The sequence below is a fragment of the Miscanthus floridulus genome, chromosome 10, assembly GCF_019320115.1.
Source record: "Miscanthus floridulus cultivar M001 chromosome 10, ASM1932011v1, whole genome shotgun sequence".
NCBI lineage: Eukaryota > Viridiplantae > Streptophyta > Magnoliopsida > Poales > Poaceae > Miscanthus > Miscanthus floridulus.
The window spans coordinates 115978364-115997568 of record NC_089589.1 but is presented as its reverse complement, the minus strand read 5'-3'; the positions used below and the strand labels follow the sequence as shown (position 1 = coordinate 115997568).

General features: G+C 46.1%; 1 protein-coding gene across 2 annotated transcripts; it reads right to left on the bottom strand.

The window, feature by feature from the left end:
- Window positions 1–1551: 1551 nt before the first annotated feature.
- LOC136485434 (putative 14-3-3-like protein GF14-H) lies at window positions 1552–12417 on the bottom strand. 2 transcript variants are annotated; one of them, XM_066482316.1, is made up of 7 exons: window positions 12218–12417; window positions 10502–10802; window positions 8872–8959; window positions 8670–8779; window positions 3209–3348; window positions 2423–2457; window positions 1552–1917 (listed from the first exon to the last, which is right to left on the bottom strand). In XM_066482316.1, the coding sequence occupies exons 1-7, from the start codon at window positions 12279–12281 to the stop codon at window positions 1912–1914; spliced, it is 744 nt and encodes a 247-aa protein (XP_066338413.1). In that variant the 5' UTR covers window positions 12282–12417; the 3' UTR covers window positions 1552–1911. The 2 variants fall into 2 exon arrangements, 1 of the variants encoding a protein (XP_066338413.1); XR_010766447.1 differs by lacking the exons at window positions 1552–1917; window positions 2423–2457 and having other exon boundaries at window positions 3218–3348; window positions 8559–8779.
- Between the last annotated feature and the right edge of the window lie 6788 nt (window positions 12418–19205).

The window sequence follows — 19205 nt, the reverse complement described above, 5'->3', positions numbered from 1 at the left end:
AATATAAAAACAAATGTAATATCGGTGATATCCGTCCGTATCCAATCCGTTTTCATATCTACTAGGAAGGCACAACCGGTGCAGTGTGTCTGCCCTGGCTACATAATAAGCTAAGCTATTTTGTAGCTAGCTACAGACTATATAACTTATTCTACGGCCAGCTACAGAACAGTACGTATATATATATATAGACGTACTATTCTATAGCTAGCCGTAGAATAAGTTATTCTGTGGCCACTTTGAGTTATGATAATTACTATATTAATTTACGAGATTATGGTAACTCCCTCATAAGTGATTTACTATAGCATTATGGTAAGTATCATTTGAATTATAGTAATTCATGTATCGTAAATGTGTAGTGTCATTATCGTAAATTGGTACAAACATTATCGTAAATCAAGGTGGCCATAGAATAAGTTATATATATATAATATATATACATATATATATATTAATTGATATACTTAATTTGGTTCTAGGCCACGGAAATCTCGAGACACGGCGATCGTGAGAAACCACCCAAATCCCCTAGCTAGGTCATTGCACTCTGATCTCCCTTGCGAGGAGCAGCACAAAACGGTGACCTCGACGAAAATGATGACCATAGTACAGCCCCGGCCGGCCCCCATGCGTTGTCGACGTCAGATTTTTCTTTCTCGCCTCTCACGAGACAAGGACCACAAATCTATCAGATGATAGCAACAGCGGCGGCATGTTTGAAAGATCGATGATCACGTGCTACTATGGCGGTGTCGTCCCTGTCCGTTGTGAAAGCGGACCACCGAACCCATCGATCGACTTGTTACTGGCGTGGAAGGTACCTAGAAAGCTTGGGAAAACTTTCCAGCTTACTGTGGCAGCGTTTTTGCCCACTTGTTGCCGCAGGGTCGGTGATGGCTGCTTCCGGTGGCAACATCGAGGTCGAGGAAGCCAATTAAGGAGAAAATGCCGGGGTGGTCGCCGGCCGGCTTGCCGAAGGCCGACCCGGTGGCGGCGGCGAGCCTGGATGCGGCCCACTGCGCCAGAGTGAGTTTTGTGCCGTTGCTTGCTTCCATGGGCCCAAGATGGCCCAGCCCACTTCTCTTGACCATTGGCCGGTCCTACACCCCATCAGGGTCCTGACAACCAGACAGTAAAATCTGCACCCCCGTGCATACGTACCCACATATTGATCAGCAAAATTGCAGAGCTTAGCCCTTGTTTAGTTCGCGAAATTTGGATTTTGGGGCTACTGTAGCATCTTTATTTTTATTTGGCAAATAGTGTCCAAACATTGACTAATTAGGCTTAAGACATTCGTCTCGCAATTTCCCACCAAACTGTGCAATTAGTTTTTCTTTTCGTCTACATTTAATGCTCCATGCACGGGCCGCAAACATTCGATGTGACAGGTACTGTAGCAACTTTTTTGATTTTGGGGTCCAACTAAACAAGGGCATCAACTTTTTAGATGGTTTTCCACTTCCAGTGTATTTGGCTCAAAACTCACTCTCATCACTGTAACTGCCAATACAGCATTACCTGGAACTGGAACAGCATAACTAGATTAAAAACGACAGCGGAAGTCTTTAATGCATTGATAAGAGAGACAGTTTGTCATCGGTGTACAAAGACGATGCCTTCGAAGCACCGAAAAAAGCAACGCAACATCAGAGCTGGGTGGTCACCAGCACAAGCTCACTAAATATGACCGAAGCTTGTTGGATGGTCACCAGTCCAGACCTCTGAGAAACACTTTGTAGGGATACTGACTCTAGGACCAAACGATGCCCAAAACAGAGGAACAGAAAAACTTCAGAAAAATACGCGAGGCTCTTCTGAATTCTGATGCAGAAAAACTCGAGGACCCGGGTTCGCTAGCAGCGCAGCTTGGATATTTTGCGTGCGTTCTGTGTTCCTTGAGCAAAATCACCCCTACGAAAGCATTAAAGATGTATCAGCACATTGTTGACCGCCATCGTGAGGACATGTCAGCATCGGTATTGCAGGATCATACAAACTTCAAATCTGCCAGCAACTATTGTAGCCTAAAATTAGAAATTCTGGACAGGTAGGACATGGACTTCTACCCGGATTTCAACAGGATTTGCACTTTATAGCAGATAATATACAAAAAAAATGAAAGAAGGTTGCGAATTAAAACGTGTACATGCCATAGTTCGAAGTACACCAACAGAACATTCTTCTTTCAAAAGTTTATGGGAAAAAAACTTTGTATTTTCACTTCACTCTGTTAATGCAAGCTGAGGCTGTGATATACAATCCAAACTTTTGTATTGGAAATCGTTTCTATAAGATAAACAAATAGTAGTATTTTGTGCATTGGACCACTTCATTCTTTCACATACATTGCGGAGTGTTAAGCACATGGAGTTTTACTAACGAAACCAAATTCAAGTCATAGGAAGAGGCACCTTACCTCCATCTCGACATCGTTATCCTTGGATGCTTCACCTGTCAAAATGAAGAAACACATGTTGGTTGAATCTTTGTGCTGTAATTATGTCAACAATTTATTAGTATTAAATAACTAGTTGTAGATCCTAATCCCTAATCTCCAATTCCTAAATTATAAGTCCCATATAAGGATGAACACATTTTCTATGTACATTGTGAGTAGTCAGCCATTGAAACTGAATCGGTATTTAGGATAAGTAATATTCTGTAAGTTTTATCATATAAATGAATATGAAGGAAAGCTTTGGCTCAACCGAATTTCAAGGAAAGTAAAGCATTGTCAGTACTCTGCAGGCCACTCTATAGCAAATAATCAAGGCACAGTTAAACTTGACATGACATCCAAGTTATGTCATTATAGGCTGATTACTAATAATTGTTTATGCCTAGCAACTCCCTCATCAAATCTTCTGTAGTGACTCAGTGTGGTTTGCACTTTGCAAAATGCGTGCATATCTTTTCACTTGAAGTAAGTCATTGTTCCTCCATGTGGCGGATCCAAGTACCCACTAGCCAGTATTGTACCAGGAAGATGACAGCTTATAAGTTATACTATAAAATAATCTAGATGAAATGAAAAGGGATATACAAACAAATTTATACTACTTTCTCTTTAGACAGAACAAATGATACTTTAAGATGATACCACATAAAAAAGGAAGTTACAACTTCATTTTTTGTCTCCGATAGAAAGGTTTATGTGACCATTAGTTAATGGTAAGAAAGTGTTTTTGCAAAGATGGATTACCTCCAGTTAGTTCTGATGTCCACAATGCTAAGTTGTCCTTCAGAAGCTGCATCATAAGTGTGCTATCCTTGTAAACCCCTTCACCAGAATTTATCTCACCAAGAGCCTCATCGAATGCTTGTTTTGCCACTTGGCAAGCTCTGTAAAAGAGAGAGAACCATGAAACTCAGAGACTGAACTAGATGCTATTAAAAACTAGTGGCCTGTCAAGCAGCATACTGGGATGACACCACATCTATCTGATAGAATTGTGATTCCTTACTATTGGGCTAACCCTGGAAGGGTAGCTATATGGGAGTCATACATGGGCCATATATGGGCCTTAATACACACATACTCCAACACCCCCCCCGCAGTCTGAACTACCGGCACAGCGGAGTTGCAGACTGGACATGAAAAGAAGAACACACACGAGCCCCCCCACAGACGCAACTAGCCACCGGTGATGTTGAGGCTGGAGCGAAACTCGGAGAATGTGGAGGACGGGAGGCCCTTGGTGAAGATGTCGGCAAACTGGGAGGTGGTCGGGACGTGGAGGACCCGAACATCGCCGATGGCGACCCGATCGCGGACAAAGTGAAGGTCGATCTCCACATGCTTGGTCCGCTGGTGCTGAACAGGGTTGGTGGAGAGGTACACCGCACTGACGTTGTCGCAGTAAACAAGCGTGCTCCGGGAGAGGGGACTGTGGAGCTCAGCAAGAAGCTGGCGGAGCCAGGAGGCCTCCGCCACGCCGTTAGCGACAGCACGGTACTCCGCCTCGGCACTGGAACGGGAGACCACCGGCTGGCGCTTGGACGACCAAGACACCAGGTTGCCGCCCAGAAAAACAGCATGGCCGGAAGTGGAGCGCCGAGTATCTGGACACCCGGCCCAGTCGGCGTCAGTGTAGACGACGAGGTCGGTGGAGTGAGACCGGTGGAGTAGCAGGCCGTAGTCGACAGTGCCTCGGAGGTAGCGGAGGAGGCGCTTGAGAGCAGTGAGGTGGGGCTCTCGGGGATCATGCATGTGGAGGCATATCTGCTGAACTGCATAGGTGATGTCTGGCCTGGTGAAGGTGAGGTACTGAAGTGCTCCTGCAAGGCTCCGGTACGCAGTGGGGTCTGGCACTGGGTTGCCCGCTGCCTCTGACAGCTTGGCCTGAGTGTCAACTGGAGTGGAGCAGGGCTTACAGTCAGTCATCCCAGCTCGCTCCAGGATATCAAGAGTGTACTGTCGCTGGTGAAGAAGGAGACCGGTGGGACGAGGCTGAACTATGACTCCGAGGAAGTGATGGAGCACACCAAGATCCTTCATAGCAAACTCCTGTTGAAGAGAGGTGATGATATGCCGGAGAAGTGACGGACTGGAGGCTGTGAGCACAATGTCATCAACATAGAGCAGCAGATAGACAGTCTCAGCGCCGTGGTGATAGATAAACAGAGAAGTATCTGACTTTGCCTCCACGAATCCCAATGTCAGCAGGTAAGCAGCAAACCGAGAGTACCAAGCCCGAGGGGCCTGCTTGAGGCCGTAGAGGGACTTGTTGAGCCGGCAGACCATATCAGGACGAGAAGAGTCAACGAAGCCCGCAGGCTGGCTGCAGTAGACTATCTCAGTCAGAGTACCGTGCAGAAAGGCATTCTTGACGTCCAGCTGGTGCACGTGCCAGGAGCGAGAGAGAGCCAGTGAGAGAACCGTGCGGACGGTAGCCGGCTTCACCACTGGACTGAACGTCTCATCGTAGTCGACGCCAGGGCGTTGAGTGAAACCCCGGAGAACCCAGCGAGCCTTGTACCGATCAAGGGAACCATCAGCCCGCCGCTTGTGTGTCCAGATCCACTTGCCGGTAACAACGTTGGAGCCAGGCGGATGGGGCACCAGATCCCATGTCTAGTTGGCGAGGAGTGCCGCGTACTCCTCCTCCATTGCGCGATGCCAGTGAGGATCCGACAAGGCGGCGCGAACGGAAGAGGGTACAGGAGAGACCTGCGGCTCGCCTGGCATCGCTGCGAGAGCCAGGGGCCGTAGGGTACCAGCCGCGTGCCGCGTCACCATAGGGTGAACATGACGCGGGTGTCAGTGCAGGAGAGGCGGGTGGTACACCGACTGCGCGACACGGGCAACCGGGGGCGGAGGTGGCGGCGTAGGTGTCGACGGCGGAGAAGAGGCCACCGGTGGTGACCGAGGCGGCGACGGTGGTGGCGGGGCCGGCTCTGGATGCAGCGGAGCCGGCCGCACACGGCGGTGGTAGACACGCACCGGCTGTGCGAAACGCGCAGCAGGTGCTGAAGCCGAGGTCTCCGGACCCGCGCAGGGTGTAGTGCCAGGAGCAGCACCGAAGTCCGGCGCCGCCGGACCTGCGCTGGGTGCATGGTCAGGGGCCGCACCGGAGGGCGTCGAGCCGGGGCACGGAGCCGGCGAAGGGCACGGTGGAGTAGTACCTGCAGGACACAACGGCAATGGTGGCTGGTCCACCGTGTCAGTGGGAAACAGGGAGAAGAGGTCAAGGTCGGGGGTGGAGGGGGGTGGGGAGGTGGTGGAGAAAGGGAAGACGGACTCGTCAAACACCACGTGGCGAGAGATGAGGATCCGACGAGAGGTGAGGTCAAAGCAACGGTACCCCTTGTGATCCGGGGAGTACCCGAGGAAGACACACTGAGTCGAACGGGGAGCCAGCTTGTGGGGAGCAGTGGCAGCGGTGTTAGGGTAACACGCACACCCGAAGACACGAAGGTGATCGTAACGAGGGGGGTACCGAAGAGAGCGTGGTGTGGAGTGGGAGCCGGACAGGCAACGGAAGGTAGGCGGTTAAGGAGGTAGGTGGAGGTGTGCAGACTCTCAGCCCAGAAGTGAGCAGGAAGCGAAGCCTGGAACAGAAGGGTGCGCATGGTGTAGTTCATGGTGCGAATCATGCGCTTAGCCTTACCGTTCTGGGAGGAGGTATAGGGACATGACATACGTAACTGCACACCGTGAGAGAGGAAGAAAGCACGAGAGTTGGAGTTATCGAACTCACGCCCATTGTCACACTGAACGGCCTTGATGGTGAGGCCGAACTGAGTAGACACCCAGGCAAAAAAGTGGAGAAGCGTGGGGAATGCATCAGACTTAGCACGCAAGGGAAAAGTCCAAGAATAATGAGAGAAATCATCAAGCACGACAAGATAGTATTTATAGCCAGAAATGCTCATAACAGGAGACGTCCATAGGTCGCAATGTACAAGATCAAAAATATGGGTCGCATGGGAAGAGGAGGTAGGGAAAGGAAGACGAACATGACGGCCCAGTTGGCATGCCTGACACAAGTGCTCATCGTGAGCCCGAGTACATGGTATGTCGGAACTACGACCCCAGGCTCGCCCCCGGGAGCCCGGAAGGGCCACATGGAGATGCGCCCTGACCAAGGGTTGTTGAAGGAGGGCCAGGGTGTACCCCGTGGAGGCGTCGGAGTACTCCCACGGCCAGGGCCCGCACCACGCCCCCCCCCCCCCCCCCCCCCGCGTCGACGACGGCCGCCACGGCCCCCCCCCCCCACCCCCGCTCGGCCCGGGAGGAGGACCAAGAAGGGACGACGCTGGTGGAGCAGAAGGACGTGGCGGAGGAGTGGCGGCAAGAGCAGTCGAGGAAGACAAGGACCCCGGCGCGGGTAGTGACCCAGGCGTGATGCCCTGAGTGAGCTCCTCCATGACAAGGTCATCACGGACCTGGAGGAAGGTGGGAAAGGGCCGCTGCCGGGTGATCCAGGTGCGGAGGTGGCTGTATCGCTCGTTGAGGCCACGAAGGACGTTGAGGACCAAGATCCGGTCCTCCACGGCCCAGCCAAGGTCACCGAGGGAGTCTGCCATGGTCTTCATCTTCCAGCAGTACTCGCCAACGGAGAGGTCGCCCTGGACGAAGGTGCGGAAGCTTGCGTCGAGACGCAGGGCCCGGGCTTCGGCGTTGCCCAGGAACTGGCCCTCGAGCGCCAGCCAGGCCCGGCGGGCGGTGCTCTCAGGGGTGCTGCGGACGAGGTCGTGAAGGTCGAGGGAGATGGTCCCCAGGATCCACGAGAGGACGATGCTGTCGAGACGCAGCCATGAAGGGGTTCGAGCCATAGGCGGGGCGTCGGTGAGGACGTGGTCGTCTAGGGCGTAGCGGCGGAGGATGAGAAGGACCAGGTCCCGCCAGCGGGCGTAGGAGGGCGACTCAGGGTCGAGGACGACAGGAACCAGGCTCCGGATGTTCTGGACACCACCGGCTTGGTAGTGCAGCTGCGCGACGAGGGGATCAGCCGAGTTGGGCCAGAGAACCACTGTAGGGGACGGACGTGAAGCAGACGAGGTGGCAGTGGTGTCGTGGTACACCGGATGGACGAGGAGCTGCTCCGCCTCGGCGATCTGACGGGCCAGAACATCGGCCGCATCGCGCTCCCGCTCCCAGGCTTGGGCCGCCGCGCGCAGGCGTGCCTGGCCCTCCGCGGCAGCGTCCCGGGCGGTGACGAGAGCCGCTGCGAGGGCGGAGTCCGATGGAGGCGCTGCGTGAAACGGCAGAGGAGGCGGGGCGGGAAATGGAGAGCCAGCCGCGCCTAGCCCCTGGAAGTCCGCGCGCGCGCGTGCGGCGTCGTCGTGGAGGCCCGCAGCCGCGCGAGCAGCCGCGCCGCGCGCATCCGCGCCGCCCGCATCCGCGCCGGGGAGGCCCGCATCAGCGCCGTCCGCAGCCGCGCCGCCCGCATCCGCGCCGGGGAGGCCCGCATCCGCGCCGGGGAGGCCCCCATCCGCGCCGGGAAGGGCCACGGCGGCGAGAAGAGAAGCGGCGGCGGCGGCTGGGTCTCCGGGGCGCGCGCGGCTCGCGATTTGCGCCCAAGTGGAAGGAAGAGGGGGGAAGCAGTGGAAGTAGGAGGGAGGGGGAGGAGGTGGTGGGCCACCGGCCATGGCGGCAGCGGCTGCCGGCGGCGGCTGCCTGCCTGGCGGCTGGGAGAGGGAGGAAAGGGAAAACCTAAGCTGATACCATGATAGAATTGTGATTCCTTACTATTGGGCTAACCCTGGAAGGGTAGCTATATGGGAGTCATACATGGGCCATATATGGGCCTTAATACACACATACTCCAACACTATCACGTGGCCAAATGCAGCTTCCAGGAGGGGGAAAAAGAAATATAATCTCAAATGCCTTTCTAAAAAAGGGCAGGACCAATGAAACTATCATGTGCCCAACTAGCATCCAGTGGATTCAGACTGTAAAACGCATTTTTAACAAAATATTCTGTTCGTGAGGTTTAATTATGCAAATGGTTAAATGTCTCAAAATGCCTTTTGGGGAAAACAAAATAGTTTAACTTGTAATAAAGCATCCGCAGTAGGTGAATGGTTTATTTGAAAATAGTCACCTCTTGGCAAGTAAGCCCATGTTTCAAAACATGAAACTTGAGTGGATAGGAATATCTATGAATTTGAAACATCAATGAAAAGGGAGAAACAAGCCATTGAAGATGAGTGACCTCTCATGAGAGTTCATTATCTCATAAAAGAAGACCGACAAATTGAGAGCAAGGCCAAGCCGGATCTGGTGGGCAGGTGAGAGCTCACTGGAGGCGACAACCATGGCATGCTGCAGCAAATGTTTGTTATTTTAACAGGAAGGGATAGGCTTTACCGAAAAGTTCATTTGAGCCCATGTATAATATTTGGAAGATTTAGCACCTGATAGGCCATAAGTGACTGATCAGAGGCAGCTTTCTTTTCAGTTCCAGTGCTAAATTCAGCCAAGTAACGATAGTAGTCACCTTTCCTGCAACAGTCTAGGAGTCAAATCTAAAGCAGGTAAGGAAAATATAGTGGGACAGGAGTACAATGTCAACATGCATGCGCTACAGTGGAGACACTATCAGTGAAATGATAGAGAATCAGACCTAATGTGAATAGATTACCAGGGTCACACATAGACCATGTAAAATTCCTTGTATCATCCTACAGCGTCAGATACACAATGGACTGATCAAGCACTTCAGAACTACTGAAACACCATTCAATTGTCCAATGTTGATGTATCCAAAACAGTCATGGACAGGATAATGAGATACCAAGATAATCATGGTAATTATTTCTCAGAAATAAAGTAGGCTATTTAAAAAAATTCACTATACATACCATATAGTGGAAACAATTTTGTAAGACTGAAAAACAGACTACACTCATATATAGTGAATTTCATAATAAAGAGACTAAAAATGAAGGCCAATGTAACAAAATCCCATATCATTAAATTAAAGCCGCTTGACTGCTGAACATCTGGAGACCGGCTGATAACACGCTATTAAGCCAAAGAACTCTAGCCCAAGTGGTTAGGGAATTCCGGCGGCACCCCGCAGGTCCTGAGTTCGACTCCCCATGGGAGCGAATTTCAGGCTGGGGGTAAAAAAAATCCCGTCGCCCGTCGCCATAAGCCAAAGCACAGAACGGCCCGGCCCGGTTCTCACAGGGCAACGGAATCCGCTGCGTCAGGATGGGGGTGGGGGTTCGGGGGTTTTCTCGATCTGTGTGAGAAGATCATCCTTCTTCTTAAAAAAATGCTCGGGGGCGTCATACCCCCCGCAGGTCGAGTTTTTTTTTTTTTTTTTGATAACACGCTATTAAAAGAAAGCTTTACATGTATTGATAAACTGAAGAAGCTTCAGCTAAATCCAGTACTCAGTAGTAACTCCACTAGGAAAGAATTGGCTTATTGTTTTCTTTATCAAAAAATAGATAGTAAATCATCTAAATCTAGTACCATTATGAGAAGTATCTTTGTGCTTCTCTAAAAATGTGCACAGATTGTAAAACACATATAATGAATATTGTGATTGTGTATATCATTTCTTCATCTCCTTTGCTTTGGCATATATATTTTAATTTTATTTGCCTATGTAATGCCACATTTTAAAACAAAAATAGGAATTCCAACGAACTCTAGGACAAATATATAGTCAGGTGAGCCATGGATATATGACCCACATCCTATCAAACCATAACCAGACAGTTTATCCCCACCCCCACCTCCGCACACACACACACACCATTTTCTGGAGCTCCTGCTACCATAATGATGATCAATCATGAAAGCTTTGCAAATGATTTACCACAAAAACTTTTGGTGGAAATGAGTTCTTGAAAAGAGATTTTGAGCTAAAAAATTTACTGTCTTGGCAAAAGCAATATCAATTTACCTGGAAAGTTAATGAAACATCGATATAAAATAAACTCTGAACATAATCATTAGAAAATAGGGCATCATCAGAAAAGCGAAAGGCAAATAAGAAACAGATTGCTGAATCAAGGAACCTGTACATACATCTTATAAAAGAATACGACATTTTCACCCGTATTGGCCAAGGGGAGGCAATGAATAGCGATGATTGACAATACTTCATTGCAAACCTTCCTTAGTTCATCTTCTACTTTCTTCTTATAGGCATCTATCAGCACACCAGTCTGACGATCAGTTGTGGCCTTTTGCTCATGTGAACAAATGATTCTCCATGATGCTCTCTTTGCCCCGATAGTGTTCTTGAAACCAACTGAGAACAAATGCCTTTCTTCAGCACTCATATCCACATCCATCCTAGCAAGATTCTTCATGAATTCCACCATATCTGCCATAATAATCATGGATTGAGTTAAAAAATGAGAATTACTTCAGTGGAGTTTATGTCATGTTTCCGTTTACTTCCAAAAGTTCTTAGATTTGCCAACGAAAGAGGAAGATGACTGCCAAACTGATCCTTATGGGCAGGAGGTTCCTATAAACAGAAGACCAAGAGGAAGAAGAATGGAGAACTGCATACCTATAACGGTGTCTGCACTTTTCAGAGGGAATATTAAGGCTTAGACGGATACTAGACCTCATAGTACACCTCCAAGAGTAACGCAACAGGGATCTTTATGGAAGTAGTCATATGTTTTTATGCCAAAATGTACCTATTAGTGCTCAGGTCAATATATTGACTGACAAGCCCCAGGTCAAAGAATCCTAGACCTCATAGTACACCTCCAAGAGTAACGCAACAGGGTCCTTTATGAAATAATTTGCAGTATAAAGAAATAAGCGATAAGCATCCAGTTGTGGCCAAATTGCTAAAAAAATTTGGGGTCCAGAAGTTGGGCATAACAATTCGAAGGAGTCTAGAATTATGCCATTCCAGCATAGTGGGTACTAGGCCACTAGATGAAACCACTCTAGACAGCAGAAAGGATATGACTTTATATATTGCTAAACTTCTTTTCACACTAAACTAAAATCTGAATGTGAACATAGATGTTGGGTTCCACAGCTTCACTTATTCCACACCGGTAGAGTCTAATAGAGATCATTGGTACCAAGCCTATAAAAAGAATGGATAGAGATATATTTACTTTTTTTCTCTTCTCATTGCATCACCCATGATACCAAGATCATTCCTTTTCTGATAGCAACATCAAAGGCAGTAGAAAAGCAACTCAAGGGCATTCATAGAATTGGCCCCCACAAACCATTGGACACAAATAATTTCGTTAGTCCCTTCAGCAGACACAAATCGACATAACTAGAAGTAACAGAAACGTGTCAGAAATACTCAACTATCGCAAGATTGGCCCACAAATCGCCATAAAAATCATATCTTTATTTATATCAGAGCAGAATACGCCTGCCCCGAGCGTTTCTGCAAACAATTCATACAGTGCAAAAATCAACAAAAAAAAACAACTGAAATTAGCCAGGAATCCCTACGCAGAAGTGACGCACTGATCGAACTGCTGCAGATTATGAAGATTTTTTTCTCCAGCACAGAAAGAAAAATCCCAAAATAAAATCGTTGCTGCGACGGCCGGTAGGTTACTGTTCATGAGTTCAAGCAAGTAGGCAGAGACCGAAGCAAACGCACCGAATCGAAGGCCAAAGGCACCTAATTCCGTTCCGCCTAAGAACAGACAACGGATTTCCCCAAAATGCAAGGCACCAAGAACACCACTACAGACTGCAGTGCATAGAGGCATTATTAAGCAGAGGCGCAAGAACGGGATCCCTCACCGTCGTATCGCTCCGCCTGCTCGGCGAGCTTGGCCAGGCACACGAGCTTCTCCCGCTCCTCCATCTCCTCCGCCGCCGATCCCCCTCCCGCGCTAGGATCCCTGGCTCCCCCTGCTTCAGTTCCCCTCTCTTCTCACCTTCCTAAAACGGAAGGTGTGCTCCACTCTGCCTTTTTCTACTTTTGGGACCGGATGGCTCAGTTCTTGCTGATGGAGCCCATGATATATGTGGTGGCATCTGATTAGCAGCGGCGGGAATGATTTGTTGTGTAAAATCTGAATGATGTGAGTACGTATCCGATAGCGATTTTTCGTGTGGCCCAAACGGTGACAGACTGACAGTTGGGTGCTTCCCTTTGGCCCACGGAAGTCACATCCTTGATGCTTGAGACCATGAGCACACATTTCTCCCTTCCCCCTCGTCAGTAATCCCTCCGTCCAGGAAAAAAAATGTAATTCTAGCTTTCGTGAATTGTGTTTTTTTAGAATTATGTTTTTTTTTCTGAACAGAGATAGTACCTTCCTCCCTCTCATTTTCAAACATATAATCCAACTACTGTTTGTGATAGGTTGATGACACAAAAAGTAAATCATGATAAAAAACAATGTTTGACTCTTGTCATCTTTGGGCCCGTTCGCTTTGCTGAAAAAACAAGCCGAAACACTGTTCCGACAGATTTGTTGTGAGAGAAAAACACTGTTCCTGTTAAAAAAACAAGCTGAAAAATACGGATTATAAGAGAAACGAACAGGGCCTTTATTATTCATCTTGTAAAGAAATATATACCAACAATGACTAGGCTATAGTATATGGGGGCATGTAGTAAAATAGGGTTTTGTTATATATATAGAGAGAGAGAATTATATGCAAATCTTATCCTTCTAGTCACTGACTTCGTGTTCCTGTTCTTGAAGCTCACCTCTTTGATCTCCTTTTTCTGCCTCCAAGGAAAGGCAGGCCAGCTGCCACTATGGATGGCAAAAGAAAAGACAGGATTGCCACCTTTTTGTCACAACCCAATTTCTTATTCCATGGAACTTACCAGAGGAGCTCCCATGATCCATCCATCATGCAAGCAACTCTGTTTTTTAATCCATTGCCCCCAGCTTAGGCCTCATAAAGGCATAAAGCTCAGTAGACGCGTCACGCGTACTAGGCTATAAGACGTATTTTAAGGCACCTAGGATTTGTTCATGTACACGTCCACATTGCAAAAAAAAAAAAATGCTCTCTCTATGAGAGGTTGAGCCAAGGGCAGCAGGCGGTTCGATGTGAACAGTGAACTTTTGTAATAATGTTTCTGCTTGTGAGGTCCAATTTATTTCAGATTCAACTGGTTTTGCACATCTGTTAAAGAAGTAAAAAAATAAACAAAAGATTGTTTTTTAGGAGCTAGTTTCAAAAGGCTGTCTCTTTATTTGAAAAGCAAATGGTTTTTGAAATTAGTTTCTCACAATAGACTTTATGATAGTTTTTAGGAGACTCCCTCCATCCCGCAAAAAGAATAATTCTAGAAGTTAGGGGAGATAACAATGTAATTGTCAGTTGGTCAAATACCCCTACAAAAAAAATAGCTTATGATGTCTGTTGTAGTGAGTAGAGTAGAAAGTATCTAAGTGAAACCCATATGTTTTCTTGTAGTAACACTCTTTGTAGACAAAAATTAAATGTTAGAACAACACTCTCTATGGGACGAAGGGAGCAAATTTCTTCTAAATTAGGGAATTAGGGAAAAAGCTCAAACAAACTGAACCAACTAATATGCCTTTGAATACATAATAGTACATTTTATTTGCCAATGGCCAGATGCGCACAAAGTCACCAAACTGCTATCTAGTCGTTCCTCCCCAATCACAAAAAGAAGTCTACTGTTTAAAATGTTTTATTACAAATTATTTTACATGTTGAGCAGGATATTTGGAAATGGCATAATTAGATTTATATTTAAAAATCCTATATTTATATATTTTTTACATGTCATAAACTTATTATTTGCAAACCACTGGTGAGAGTTATTTTATGGACATGTGTACATGTCCAGGACAACATTAATTCTAACATACATATGGAAGGGAGCATATTAGAGGCAATGCAATCTTCGCCCTAAAAACCTAAAGTGTTCAAGTTGTCCTAAGTTAAATTGCTCTAAATTGGATAAAGTTTTTAAAAGCAAAGAATAATTCCTACGACATTATATCATATAAATTTAGTCAAACTAAATATAGTTTAACTTAGCACTAACTTCCTTTGTTGCAACAAATGAGGCAGGATATTTTCTCGTGCCGGTTCATTCAAAGATAAGCAGACCATTCTTCGATAATAAGCAGGACATTTTTGTTTGAGGTCTGTACTGTATAATTAAAAAAAATAGAATGTAAATCTCTGATGGTAGCACCGAAGAATGCCCGGCAAAAGCTTGCAGCTTTGACACGGCTGTAGCGAGTGGGCCCTGCACTGGATGTTCAGCGACTAGCGAAGCCCAAGCGCCGAGCGCGCGGCCGATCTAGCCCACTGACCTGCCAGCCCAAGAGTCCCGGAAGGCCGGAACGCAATAACCCCACCACTAGCGCACCGACACAGGGACCGGGAGGGCCCGCACGGCCACCTGCGCCGCGGCGTCGCCATCCACGTGGCCTGGGCACCTCGCCTCGCCCACGGTGGGCCCACCCGATGCCAGCTGCTGCCGGCTCATCCGAGGGTGGGGACTCACATGCATGCTGCGTACGTGCGGGTGCACTGCACCTGCACGGAAAGGAATCGACCGGATTAGTTCAGTGATGGGAAGACTCGTGCATGCGTCATATGTGAAGTATGCACGAGTGTACGGATACACCGCAGCATCAGAAATCTGCTTTGATGAATGTAGGATGTCCTCACTCTGTCGCAAAAGAATACAGCACTTGGTTTGCTGTGAAAATTTACCATGGCGTACTAAGGATTTAGTAAGTCAAAGTTGGGAAAAATTTTTACCATGAATTTGACAAGCTAAATGTGAGAGGTTAGTAAATTTGGGTAGCAAACCAAACAATAGCCAAAATCATGAGTTGCTAAATCTTCGGCTTGCATATTTTGGAAGTCAACCAATCAATCCCATAATTATGGGTTCGTATCGGTCAAACTAGCTCAAATTTGATTAAGTTTATAATAAATAATATTAGTATTTATATTTCTAAATAAATTTACTATAAAAATATATTCTATAACTAATCTAATGGTACTTATTTTATATCATGAATATAATGTTAGTATATAAATTCAGTCAATGTTCAAACTAAATGACTTTCTCAAAATGCAGGAATTGCATTTTTTTTTTCTGGGAACGGAGGAAGTAATGTACGGAGTATTAGCTCTTTGGAAAAAAAAAAGTATAATTATATAAATAAAAATAGTACAGCAACTAGTCCTCGAATTTAGAGAAGATGCAGTGTAGCTCGATCAGAGTGTTGCCCATGCTTACTCTCGAGTCTTGAGTCTTGACCTATTGTGTTTGGATCAACGACTATATATGTTTTTATTTAGTGTTGCCAGACGATCATAGCTGGTACAAGGACACTTTTTTTTATGGAAGCGGAGGGGTTGGTAGGAGGACTTCGTTTTTCATTTCGAGGTACACGTGGCACCACCACTGGATTTATTATTCAAAACATTATTATTGGAACATGAGGTCCTCCTGTATATCTTGCGCTTTGCATTCAGCTCACCTGTCTACGTGAATTATTAGCTGCTACGTGGCAATTGGAGAGCCCACCTCGCTCCCGCCGCCGCCGCTCACGTGTGACGTGTGCACCTCGCGCCGCACGCACGCAACGCATGCGCCCCCCGCCCAGCATGCGCAGCCACGGAGCCTTGCGGTCTGCCGGTGCCGGAGAACACGTGACGTGCTGCACCGCCTGATGCTGCTTGGGTGCCGCGAACAGACGGGCCGCTCATCAGTTTGCTTTTTGGAATAAAAAAGTCTGGGCAAAAGAAAAACAATAAAAAAAAGGGTGACGGCCGCTCATCAGCTTGTTGCTTGAAAATACGTACAAGTACTAGAAAGTACGCGCGGCTTTGCCGCGCTACACGTTTTAGCAGGGCCAGTGAACTTATATGTTTTAAAAAAATAGGGTTAGTGAGCTTTAATTGTGTATATGGGCCGATGCACCACGGCGTGAGGGGCTCCCAATTTTTTTTAATCTCTTTAACGTGTAGCCTACTGCAGGTGTATCCGTGTATGCGTATACGGAGTACAGAGATAGCTTCATTGGCTTCTCCGCATTGGATTGTCTAGTCTCAGCCCATTGTTTTTATTTACCATTTCTATCTCCGTCCTGCCAACATCGGTCTGCCTTCGTCTCTCTCCACCAAGGCACTTCTCTCTGTCTCTGCTTTCTCCGATATCGATTTTTGGCAACTGGGAAAGGGGAGGTTGCACGGAGCAGCGCTAGCGCGGGGACCGGCGCGAGCTCGGCTGAGCTCCTCACGGTGGCGCTATCCTGTGCGCTGCCTACTGGTGTGGGGGACCCTGGCCACAAGAGGGTCGTGAGTCGTGAGGGTGCCGATCCGCAGTTCGCTAGAGCAGATTGCATGCAGATCCAAGGCGACGGCCTAATTGGTATGTAGCAGTCTTCAAGCTCTGTGGCAGGATTATTGCAATCTCATCTAATCCTAATCTTTGTACAAAGAAATTGAAAAGGGAAGTAGTAGCTAATAAAGCTATCTTTCCACTGTTAGACAGTAGGAGCACCCACAGCTTTATGAACGCCGTGGTGATTGATGGGATTAAGTAGAAATTGGTTAAAACTAATCCAATGGTTGTGAGTGTAGAAAATGGTAGGAAAGTTGATCTATGATTATTGGAGTTAGCGATGTTGATGACACTTTGAACAGCGCATTATATACTGCTCTGGTTAAGCATCAATCCTATCTTTGTACAAAGAAATTGAAAGGGGAAGTAGTAGCTAATAAAGCTATCTTTCCACTGTTAGACAGTAGGAGCACCCACAGCTTTATGAACGCCGTGGTGATTGATGGGATTAAGTAGAAATTGGTTAAAACTAATCCAATGGTTGTGAGTGTAGAAAATGCTAGGAAAGTTGATCTATGATTATTGGAGTTAGCGATGTTGATGACACTTTGAACAGCGCATTATATACTGCTCTGGTTAAGCATCAATCCTATAGATGGTAATATTACGTAGGTTTTTTTTTTTTGCCATGGTTCCTTTTTTGTCTTATATAAATAACACGTTCTTACGGTATAGTAAGGTAGCCAAAGTGCTTCAACATAATAATTTACATAAAAATAGTATTAGATATAAGTGGGAAGGTAGCCAAAGTGCTTCGAGAGCTCTATTTGTTTGTGGTAGGTGCATAATAATTTACATCAAAATATTGAGCACGACGGGCCGAGAATCTTCGCGAGTTACCGGATGGACCGCAATCGGACGGACAGTATTGCTTCTTCACCAGATCAGACGGCCAGAGCGTTAACGGGCGACGTGGCTCTATCCGTTAGCCCGTTTTTCGAAGCAAGATTCTTATATAGAGATTATAGACTATGTCTTTTAAAGCAAAACAGCAAGGATTGTTTGCTTGCATCTAATTGAGCTGTAACTCAAAAGCTTCATCTTCAGTTTGCGAGGAGAATCTCTTCATAAAAGGTTCCTGAAATCAGAAGAGAAGAAACAATAATATTATCTGGTGCTAATTTTTTTGAGTAAAAGCCATAAAAAGAAATCATTTGAATATATAGCAGGTGAACTACTAAAGATAGGAAGATTCTGAGTTTTAGCTTAAACAGCAAGGTGTTTACTGTATTGGTAATAATCACCATTTGGCGTTAATCTAGTAGTCTCAACAACGATACTCATGAGCACGAATTGAAATACTTTGGTGTATCTCACATACACTGGCAATTTGAAATACAAACGAAAACAACATTCTTTTTTCAATAAAATAGATATTATATTTACCTGAGTAATTCCCTTTGCTTCACTCCTTCTTCTTCTTTGATTTTTTATGGTGATATATATCTGAGTAGATCTCCGCTGCTTTCTGTTGAGTATAAAAAAAATATGTTGAAGTCCGTAAGATGGTATTTTTGAGAATCAGAAATATGTTCTATACCTGGTAAGATGCTATTTTTGAGAATCAGAAATATGTTCTATACCTGGTTATTTTCATCGATTTCTTCGAAGTTCTTCTTGTCTGAGTTATCATCTTGTTGCCAAATCCTGAAAGTTTCATACAAGAGCTTTATTAAATGCTAGTTTTGGAAATAAACTACTCTTTGACATACCCAGGTGGTTCGATATCCATGTCTTGTATCCCACTGGAAACCTGTGTTTGAGATGAAGTTGCCTAAAAATGTAAATAAGTGAGCTAAATGTTTGGTTAAGGTAAAAGAAATATTATATAAGGGAATCAGATTATGTGGTATGTATACCTCGGTTTTCAATTTCTTGGATGCTATGGTTATTAAAGGCGGTAGATCTGTATCTGCTGCAATAGAGGATGAACTTGATTGTGCCAATGCCATTGCAGGACCTCTTATAGGTGTTACAATCGATTGTTTGCCATGGTTTTTCTTGATCATGATTACTTCAAAAGAAGGATCAACATTGTCAGCACTTTTGTTCACTAAAATTCTGACCACGAATGTGAGCTTGAAGCCAATCAAAGCTGATATATCAGATGGAATCTGTTGTTCATATGGCTTTCTAAGTACTTCTGCAGATTTTCCAATAAGCTCTGATCCTTTCTTTTCAAAAAGCACAAATTCAAGGCTATATGTCTCATCTGTTCCAATGAATGCTATTTTATACCTATAACAATATTGGTGGAAGCAGTGTAAAAATTGAGTACAGAAATCTCTATGTTAATGTGATATTATTACTTGCTGGAACCCAATAGAAAACAATATTTTATGTTGTTATTTCTGTAGAATATGTCAAAAGGAAGGAATAATAGTAATTAACAATTATTTTTTATCATTAGTTTCAATAGCA

Excerpts from the sequence above, each read along its gene's own strand:
- LOC136485434 (XM_066482316.1), bottom strand. The coding sequence starts at position 12,281 with ATGGAGGAGCGGGAGAAGCTCGTGTGCCTGGCCAAGCTCGCCGAGCAG. Across the intron at positions 8,960-10,501 it reads GTCGTATTCTTTTATAAGAT|GAAAGGTGACTACTATCGTT; the intron begins GTATGTACAGGT and ends AGACTGTTGCAG. Across the intron at positions 2,458-3,208 it reads GACATCAGAACTAACTGGAG|GTGAAGCATCCAAGGATAAC; the intron begins GTAATCCATCTT and ends TCATTTTGACAG.